The 10,092-nt window shown below is 33.6% G+C and overlaps 1 protein-coding gene across 2 annotated transcripts; it reads left to right on the top strand.

Annotated features, from left to right (window-relative positions):
- Positions 1 to 617: 617 nt before the first annotated feature.
- LOC132033002 (probable serine/threonine-protein kinase PIX13) lies at positions 618 to 6,727 on the top strand. 2 transcript variants are annotated; one of them, XM_059422839.1, is made up of 6 exons: positions 618 to 868; positions 1,290 to 1,612; positions 4,892 to 5,027; positions 5,281 to 5,417; positions 5,522 to 5,645; positions 6,058 to 6,727. In XM_059422839.1, the coding sequence occupies exons 1-6, from the start codon at positions 799 to 801 to the stop codon at positions 6,510 to 6,512; spliced, it is 1,245 nt and encodes a 414-aa protein (XP_059278822.1). In that variant the 5' UTR covers positions 618 to 798; the 3' UTR covers positions 6,513 to 6,727. The 2 variants fall into 2 exon arrangements, with proteins under 2 accessions (XP_059278822.1, XP_059278821.1); XM_059422838.1 differs by having other exon boundaries at positions 623 to 868; positions 5,278 to 5,417.
- Positions 6,728 to 10,092: the final 3,365 nt, after the last annotated feature.

Consider the following 10,092-nt stretch of genomic DNA (forward strand, 5'->3'; position numbering starts at 1 on the left):
AATTTTATAATCTATTTAAATAATTTTAAAAAATCTGAAAAACCCAACCCATCCTCTCCGATAGCCCACATCACAGCCGCCATCCCCGCTGCTGCCTCCGCCACTTCAAAATCTATTTAAATAATTAAAAAAATGGTGCCGTTTTTTGTCGGAGATTTATTTAAATAGATTTTGAAGTGGAGTAGCGGCGGAGGCGGCGGCGGCAGTGGCGATGGCGGAGGCAGTGGTGGCGGCGAAGTGGGCTATCGGAGAGGATGGTTTGAGTTTTTCAATATTTTTTAATTATTTAAATAGATTTTCAAATAGAGTTTTTATTAAAATTAATTTTTAATGATTAAAAATTTTTTTTAAAAAAAGAAAAAATTTGGTAACTCACGCTCTGTTTAAAGCAGTGCACTGCACGCGTGTGCCCAGTTGGCACGAGGGGTTCAAATGGCACATTTTATCTTATGTTCGAGGGTACAGATGATCAACATTTCAATTAAGGGGTCTAAATGAAAAATCAGGATAAGTTCAGGGTGTATGACTTTGGCGTTTAAAAAATACAACGAAGTGTGTATGTATAGTCTTTGTTTTTTGTATGCAGTGCGAATATAAAAGACGTCTCTCAGTTTTCATTTGGCCAACTATCTTTCCTCCTTCCTTCCTTCTCTCCTTCTAAGAAATTCATCCACACCACAACCTCAAGAAAACTACAAGCTATTCACCATAAAGATTGTTACTATTAATTAGTAGCAGAACCGCAACTTGTTCTCCCAAAAATATTAGAGAAAGAACAAAGGAAAACCTGAAGAAAAAATGGGAAATTGTTGGCCAAAACCTGTAGATGTTCTTCCTCCCACTTCCAAGTTTTCTAGCCCTCCTTCAGGTATTTACTCTATACTCTCTTTATATATCAGTTCGTCATTGTTAGTATGTCGCAGAAAGAACGCCTTTAGTTTCTATATTTGAAAACTCTCATATTGTTATTATAGCTACAAAAATGGTATAGTATATATATGTATAGCAAAAGTTTTCATCCATTCTTAAACTTCGTACCTAGTCGAAGTACTGTCTAAAAGTAAATGGAGGTCAGAAGCAGTCTGAAGCAAAGGGGCCGGTCTAGCTCAATCCAAACCCCTTCGCCGTAAAATTACACTTTATATATATAAGGTCAAAAAAAAAAAGTTATGTATATAGTATATATGTTGATATTTCGAGACTACCCTTTTTGTTCCCTAATTTGATTGTACCAAAGAAAAAGTTTCATACTCTAATTTATATGTTTATGCTTTTTGATCCTTTGTTAGTGATCAAGAAACATGTTAGTACTCCTTCGGCAAGTAAGACAAGGACGGTGGAGGCGCAGCCTAGCGGTGATACGGCGAAAGTGGAAGTTCCGGCAAGTGGGAAAATAATTACTCCAAATTTAAAAATGTTTACTTTAGCAGAATTGAAGATTGCAACGAGGAATTTTCGACCTGATACAGTGTTAGGAGAAGGAGGATTTGGTACAGTATTTAAAGGATGGGTTGATGATAAAACATTTGCTCCTTCAAAAGTTGGAGTTGGTATGCCAGTTGCTGTTAAAAAATCAAATCCTGAGAGTGAACAAGGTCTCAAGGAATGGCAGGTTTGTTATTCGTATATATCTTCGTTGGCTTCCCATGCAATTTTTTTTTTTTTTGGTATAATATCTGAAATTTATTGCCCCAATAATTCATATATAGTCGACAGCCTCTTTATCTCTTAATTGAGGTAGGGGTAAGGCCTGTGTACGCTCTACCTCCCTATTCACCTGTGAAATTATACTGAATATGTTATTATTTTTGTTGTTATTGTTGCTGTTGCTGTTGCTTGACGAATTCAAAGTCAGTTGAGTAAGCTGACTAAATGAGAAAAACATTGTTTAAAGGTGATAATGGTAGTAGAGGAGAAGGAAAAGATAGTGGCGGGAAAAATAAGTGGCGGGGAGGGAGTAAAATGATTTAGAAATTTGAGGTGACATGTCATGAAATTTTTTGTATAATCCAATAAAGGAGGAGGGTATATTTAAACTATTTAAGTAACAGCGAAAGTATTTTCTACGAATAATATAACGGAGAGTAAAATTGATCCTTTTTCGCATAGCAAAATAGTAAATTTGACCCTTTTTCCTTGATTATACGCACCACATGATATTTTTTAGAGCACCTTTTTTAATTCTGTCTTCCAGTGGGATAAATATCACATTTAAAATAGTTGAATGAATGTTTTTTTCTGTAGACAAATTTAGCCTACTAAGCTAACGGGAGACATGATTTTAAAGATGGTCTCGAAAAGGGTCATTTGTGCTAATACACCTTCATTCGTTGCATTCAAAACTCAAGACCTCTAGTTATTAAATACACTTTTAAAGGCTAAATTCTATCTTTAAAAGTGCTCTTTACGAATTAAGTCTACTATGTTGACAGAATATATAATTCAAAATTTGATCTTAGAAAAGGTCATTTATGCTAATGCACCTTCATATTTTGCGCTCAAACTTGAGATATCTAGTGGAAGCTAAAGATATTTAGACCATCGCACTACACCCTTGGAGGTCCATGCATTTCTTCTTCTTATTCATAAAGCAGTATTGATCAGAATAATTCCTTCTATTTTATTTTCGCCCATAGTTTACGTTCATGAAAGCTAAGGATATAATGCCATCACGTTCGACCAATGGGAAATTTACACCTGTATAAAAAAACCTAACACTAGAGATATTAACTTCTAAACCAATAAAATAGAGCATTCAAAGTCAAAGTTGTGATTGGTTTGAGAATTCAGTTACTTTTATTATAGTATATGAAATAGATTTTTCTTGACATTATGATCTCGGATAGTCTTGTCACTTCTGTATACATCTCTTGATTATTTTATTATATTATAACTTTTTTCACATTATTAAAATGTGATATTTTTCTTTACATCCCTGTGTCCCAATTTATGTGAAATTTTTCATTTTTCGAGATTCAAACTGCATGGACTTTAACCAATATTTTAAGATGAATTTTTTCACCAAATTGATATGAGAAAAGTTAGAAATTATAGTATTTTTCATGTAGTTTTCAAATATAAAAATTTTAATTTTAAAATATTAAGTTAATCCAATCCAATTTAACTTCAAAGTTTTTACCAAATTGACTCTCAAAAAACGAAGAGTGTCATGTAAATTGGGACGAATGAAATAGCTAATATTTGACCGGTCACTTCTATGAGAAAAGGAAAGGAAATAAATAAAGGGGACCAGTCCAAAATTAAAAGACTAAAATGCTGAAGATAATATAGCTTTTTCCTTTTTTCCACCTGAAGAAAATATAGCTTGACTAGTTCAAAGTATCCACATGGTTCTCCATACTATCAATTAACTTGTGGAAAATATGCTCATCAAATTTAAGTCACGAAGAAGAAATATCACCACTCGCGCACAAATATCAAAATTATAAGGAATGAAATGAGTACTCGGTGGAAGTGGCACCTTATCCAAGATAAGGTGGGAGTGGCATCAGTGGAGGACAAGATGCGGGAAGCGAGATTGAGATGGTTTGGGCATGTGAGGAGGAGAGACACAGATGCCCCAATGCAGAGGTGCGAGAGGTTAGCTATGGATGGTTTTAGAACGAGGAGAAGGGTAAGGCGAAGAAGTATTGGAGAGAGGTCTTGGAACGGACGTAGCGCGATTCAGGAACTACCTAGGACATGACCTTAGATACGAGGTTATCGATGACTCAGATTAGGGTAGAAGGCTAGTAGGTAGTCACAGCTTTGATGTATAGTCTATTGTCCTTTGATTCTTGCTACTATATGTTATTTCTTGTACTTCGATTATCTTATTTATACGTAGCCACTTTCCTTTTCTCGATCGATCTATCATGACTTTTCTTGTCTTTAGTTTCATTTTCATTTTTTTGAACTCGGCTTTTGTATCTTATCCGACCTTTTCTTGTCGTGTTTCTCTTGAGCCGAGGGTCTTCGGAAGCTGCTCTCTCTATCTTTCGAGATAGGGATAAGGTCTGCGTACACTTTACCCTCCCCAGACTCACATTGTGGGATTTCACTGGGTATGTTGTTGTTGTTGTTGAAATGAGTACTCGGAATTAAATTGATACGTTTACCTGCCTCTCTACCTCACAATGGTAGGAGTAAGGTCTGTACTATCAATGTGGAAAATATGCTCATCAAATTTAAGTCACGAAGAAGAAATATCACCACTTCAACACAAATATCAAAATTATACGGAATGAAATTGATACTTTTTCTTCCCTCTCCGGCTCGCAATGGTAGGGTAAGATCTACATATATTCTACCTCTCCAGACAGTCGTTGCTATTTAATATGAAAATCAGAAAAAAAAATTATCTTATATCCAAACTTATATACACTGTACAATTCAACATGTAATGACAACTTGTCTGTCTTATTAAAACCAGAAAAAAAATTATCTTATGTCCAAACTTAAATACACGGTACAATTCAACATATTATGACAACTTATCTGTCTTATTTTTAAGATAGCTAATCTCATGACTTGTTTTGAATAGTTACCTATAGTTATTTTTAGGTTAAAAAAAAGTTAAACTATTGACTCGAAAGGAGATTTGAAAAAGGGTAAACTTATTAAGTCAAACACAAGAAAAAAGCCCTGATTTGAAATCCTGAAGTCAACGTTATGAGTCAACTTTCTAATTTGAAATGGTAAAATTGTCATTTTTTTCTTCGTCTTTTTGTTTCCTATTTATTATGTCACTTTTAATCGATTACTCAACGATTCAACAGTTTGATTACTAAATTATTAGATTAAGCACAAATCATTACAGCATCAAAATAGCGATGGCTATAAGAAAATATCTATCTATGGATAATTGATTAGTTAATATTTGTTTTTGCAGGCTGAAGTAAAGTTTCTGGGAAAATTTAGTCATGCGAATCTAGTTAAACTAATTGGATATTGCTGGGAAGAAAAAACGTTCCTTCTTGTGTATGAACACATGCAGAAAGGAAGCTTAGAAAGTCATCTTTTCAGAAGTAAGCCCTTATTATTTTACTAATCCTTATAACTTTGTCAACCTGCTTGATTTAATTTATACACATCAACAATTTATATAAAATATGTTGTAAAGGTTACTTGCCTTATTTTCTCATATTACAAGTTCCTCTTATTATAAACAATTACTTATAGTTATCTTTTAAGTGATCTGATAGGTATATAGAGGTTGAACTCTTATTTTTTAATTCAAAATGTAATAACACTATTTTTGGATATTGTATATATTAGAAGAAGGTGCAGAAGCATTGTCGTGGGATACAAGGTTGAACATAGCAATAGGAGCAGCAAGAGGACTTGCTTTTTTACACACCACAGAGAAGCAAGTTATTTACCGTGATTTCAAAGCTGCCAACATTTTACTGGACGCGGTAATTTTCTTTACTTCTCTATCATTCTAGTTTTCTTTTAAAAAGAAAAACAGTTTTTACAATTACTAATGAATGTTTGGTTTGAAATATTATTCTTGTGACAGGACTATAATGCAAAGCTTTCTGATTTTGGACTAGCTAAGATGGGTCCAGTAAATGGTGACTCACATGTGACCACTAGAATTGTTGGCACTTATGGCTATGCTGCCCCTGAGTACATGGCTACTGGTAATTTATACACTCATATTCTGATTAATAATGCTAATATTTGAATAAATTTATGCACACCTCGATTATAAATTAGACCATCTGCTTATTAGGAGAATCAAAGCTTAGGTTTGACTTCTTAAAATTATATTATTTCACCAGACTTTTCTATGTTCACACATTTGCAAATTTGACCTGCTCATTAGTGAAAAGATCAACCTTTTTGAAATAAATGTGAACTCCTTAGTGTCCAAACACTAAATTCCAAGAACATATATACCTAGCTAATTTATTAATATTGGCCGGAAAATCTGGCACATTATTTTCAACAACTATTTTGGTCTTTAATCCTTATTTAATTTTTTAAAAGTCTAGATTATTATACCTTTTTATTCATTATTGAAAAAGTCTTATGGAACCTCATTTTTGTCAGGCCATTTGTACGTGAGGAGTGACGTATATGGGTTTGGAGTAGTCTTGCTAGAATTACTTACGGGCCGGAGAGTACTGGATCTTAACAGGCCCACTCTGCAGCATGATTTAGTGGCTTGGGCCAGGCCCATGTTATCTGAGAAAAAGAAGCTAAGGAAAATAATGGACCCAAGGCTAGAAGGACAGTACCCATCAAAGGCTGCATATCAAATAGCAGAAATCATACTACAATGCCTTGAGCCTGATCCTAAAACTAGACCTTCCATGGAAGAAATTTTGGAGTGTTTGGAACAATGTAAGGGTATCAAGATGAGAACGCGAGAAAAGAAAACCGCTCGGGAACATCGGAATCACAACAATTGTGGGCATCGGTCGCCTCTACACGTTAAGAAAACGGGTAGTGGTAATTACATTGGCAATCAAGTACATCATGCTCATATCAACCGCAGCTACTGAAACCCGAAAGGGAGATCCAAATGAGTTTATCAGTTAAATGGCCCGTTACAAATGTTATTGTAGTTATATGATCGATTTCACAAAAGATCTTTATGTGACCGCCACAAATGTACTTTTTTTGATTTGTGGGCTTGTGTGCACTATAGGCCCAGTCCAACTTTTATCTAAACAAGGCCCATTTAAGGGGCCCACTGTGACCTGTTGGTACTTTGAAATGGTCTTAGGTAATCATGAGAAAGCTGGTATATGTCTGTATTCAGACTGAAGATAGTCAACGTCAACAAAAAGGGACAATTCCACTCATCACTGTAATGTTTACCTTTTTTTAGGCCCGTTTAACTTCCTTTTCTTCTGAATAGATCCTTAGAAATGTTATAGTTCCTGCTTTGTTTATCTAAGTTTTGTTCTTCTTCCATTTGAACTTCGAAGATGTTGAATCACAAATCTTGATCCTCATGTCTAAATGACATTTAAAAGATTGGTCATATTTTCAACCGAATTCTAGTACTATTAGGGGTCGTTTGGTTCGAAGACAAGTTATGATGGGTTAGTAATGTTGGATTGGTTATCTTTGGAATCAGCTTCTTATTGATCGTTTGGTTTATTGTATTAAAAATAACATGATTTATAACTTCTAAATAGTAATGAATAGGGCGTATATAATAATAGTACTGGTATTTTTAATGCCATGATTTACTATATATAAGAATAATATTGACTAGGGTGTATAAGAATAGTATGAATAAGAATAGTATTGGCAGGGCGAAAGGCTTATGATAGCTGTAAAATGCATTCTTGTTTGGGCGAGTTTATATTATCGAATGTCCCTACACATTAATTTTTGTCTACTTACTCGTCCAGCTTAAAACTTCTGCACTATGTTTTTCAGATTTTGTAATTAATATTAACTGTTTTTTGGGAAAAGGTCCGTATGCCTTTAAAGTATTCGAAATTGAGCAGATATGCCCTTTGTTAGTAGTTTCATTTCAAATATGCTCTTACCGTTCAGTAGTTGGTCCCAATATGCTCTTACCGTTCAATAGTTGGTCCAAATATACTTTTAATTTAACGGAAGCTGGTTCAAATATGCCCTTAATTTAATAGAAGCCCCAATTAACCTAATTAGCTGATTGATAAACAAAAGTGCCAAATATGCTCTTAAAGTAGGCAAAATTGAGCAGATAGCCTTATTAATAGTTTAACATTTGCGGACCCAAAAGTAAAAGATGTTATTATCTTTATGTGTTCCATCTAGGATTCTTGATCTGAGAAATTGTTTGCCTGATTGCAGTCTCTTCCCTTCCTAAATGACCGAAATAAGTTTGCTCAAATGGTTGATCCTTTGTTGAACGGTCAGCTCTCTGTTCGCTCTTTGCGGCAGGCAATTGCAATCACTGCAATGTGTATTCAGGAACATGCCAAAGTTCACTCGAACATCAGTGATATTGTTGTCGCACTTGACTATCTTGTCTCACAAGCTGAAATGTCTGATTCGCAAGGAAATCAAACAAATCAACACAAGGAGAATTAAACGTCAGTTCAAGAAAACGAACTTTTGAAAGTAAATCTGCTCCGTGTTAAAGTTAAGAAAATACTCTTGGCTTTTGAGGAGTATGAGGCAAGAAGAAATTTCACATCCAATGCGCTTCCGCTGATATGATGAGTTAGTAAAGAAGATGCACAGAATGTTAACTAAATATTGTAGTTGGGATTTTGTTCCAAGTGAAAGTTAGTTAAATATATTTCTGACCATTACAGTGTGTTGGATTCGATAAAGGTAGGTTGATGCAGATATATTTGATGCTGATATATTTTTAGAAACATTCTTTTACGCTTCTCTGGTCTACATCTTTTCTTTTTCACCTGTTTGGTTCGTGTGTAGCTTGAGGAAGTTTTCATTTCTTCTAATCTTTGTTTATTTGTATAAGACTATGATGTTTGAACAGGTAAATATATTCGCGAAACTGCCTTTGAGGATGATCACATATCTCAAAAAAGGAGAATTTAGTTGATAGAGACTTCAGATAAAGAGGAGTATCTGGTCACATATCTCAAAATCTCTCCTATACAAAAGTCAAGCAAAGACTTTATTATGTTTCTTCGGTAGCTCTTTTAGTTTTTCAATGAAAAATTACAATATTATAATATCACATAATATACTGACAATGGAATCATCATATTGACAAATTTTATGTTGATTGTTAACCTACCGTAATTCTGATCTTTTTTCTAAGTTTTAGATTGGTAATGTAAAAACACACACGTTAAATAATGGTATGGAAGTTAAATGCAACTAGTATTATAGAATCATGTGGAGTACATTGGAAACCAATTATTAATTTTAATGACAATCGCATGATGACCTGAAAAAACAATAAACCATAAGTGAAGGTAGAACATTAAAAAACTAGATCATGGTTCAAAATATAACGGTTAATTAAGTCTTGATGTTATGAGTAGTTTAATACAGCTTATATCCAAGATTAAAAAGGGATACATCTCATTTAGTCCATAGTTTCACAGAGTCAACCTATCACATTTCTCTTTTTCTAAGAAAGTTCCTCTAGCTGCCGGCTTTTAATTTATAGATCATAGACGCCACAATTTTCAATCTTTCTCAACTTTATTATCTTTATTTTCTCTAATACTTCCTCCGTTTCAATTTATATGAACTCACTTAACTGGGCACAATATTTAAGAAAGAGGAAAGATTTTTGAAACTTGTGGTTCAAAATAAGCTTTGAAAATTTGTGTGGCTGTAAATTATTCATAAAGTGAATTTATTTCCAAATTAGGAAAGACATTATTTATTTTAGCACGAATTAAAAAGAAAATAGGTTCAAATAAATTGAAACAGAGGAGTATGTATCTGTTTTAGCAGTTCAATTTCCATTTGTTGAATTAAATATAATTATTGTACTATAGCTGTCTAGTCTTCTGTTTATATATATGAAGTGTTTCACGTTTTCTTTTGGCGTATATAAAAGATGTTTTAGTATGAAGTACGTTTCAGATCAAGTTGTCTGATTTATTTTGCATTCCTTTAACCATAAAGTCAAAATGTTGTAAAAATAACCCTTTCGTGAGACATGTCTGTCTGAGAAGAAGTATATAAAAAACAAAAACAAAAAACAGACTTCGTTAAACTTATGATTTAGGAGTGACTTGCTTGTTTCCATTCATTTTCTTGTATTTTTGGTTGAATAATATGAAAACTATCAAATGATTGCGTCATGGATTACACATGAAATTATTCGAGAGACTGTAAAATTGCAATTTATCCCCCAAAAAGGAAAAAATATTACTGTAGTAATTTGTTTCTTAACGTTGACAACTTCTTCTTCAACATGTCTCTCTCGAACTAGTAGTCCAAAATGTGAAAAGGTCTTCTTAGAATATGAAAATAAATTGTATTTCATTATTGTTATTGTCATCCGGTGTCCAGTAATCTCATTGGGACCCGAAAAGTTTCACATTGGGAGTTGTAAAGGTGACTCCATAACCAAGGTTCGAAATCGAGACTTCTGATTTAGGATGAAAGAGTAAAATAAATTGTATATTAGCTATTCTTTGTATGTTG

Source organism: Lycium ferocissimum, chromosome 10 (assembly GCF_029784015.1).
Source record: "Lycium ferocissimum isolate CSIRO_LF1 chromosome 10, AGI_CSIRO_Lferr_CH_V1, whole genome shotgun sequence".
NCBI classification, from domain to species: Eukaryota; Viridiplantae; Streptophyta; class Magnoliopsida; order Solanales; family Solanaceae; genus Lycium; species Lycium ferocissimum.

What these genes read in the sequence shown, in the direction of transcription:
- LOC132033002 (XM_059422838.1), top strand. Translation starts at nt 799, where the DNA reads ATGGGAAATTGTTGGCCAAAACCTGTAGATGTTCTTCCTCCCACTTCC. An exon ending in GTTTTCTAGCCCTCCTTCAG is followed by an intron (nt 869 to 1,289) that starts GTATTTACTCTA and finishes ATCCTTTGTTAG; the next exon opens with TGATCAAGAAACATGTTAGT. An exon ending in AGAAAGTCATCTTTTCAGAA is followed by an intron (nt 5,028 to 5,277) that starts GTAAGCCCTTAT and finishes TGTATATATTAG; the next exon opens with AAGAAGGTGCAGAAGCATTG.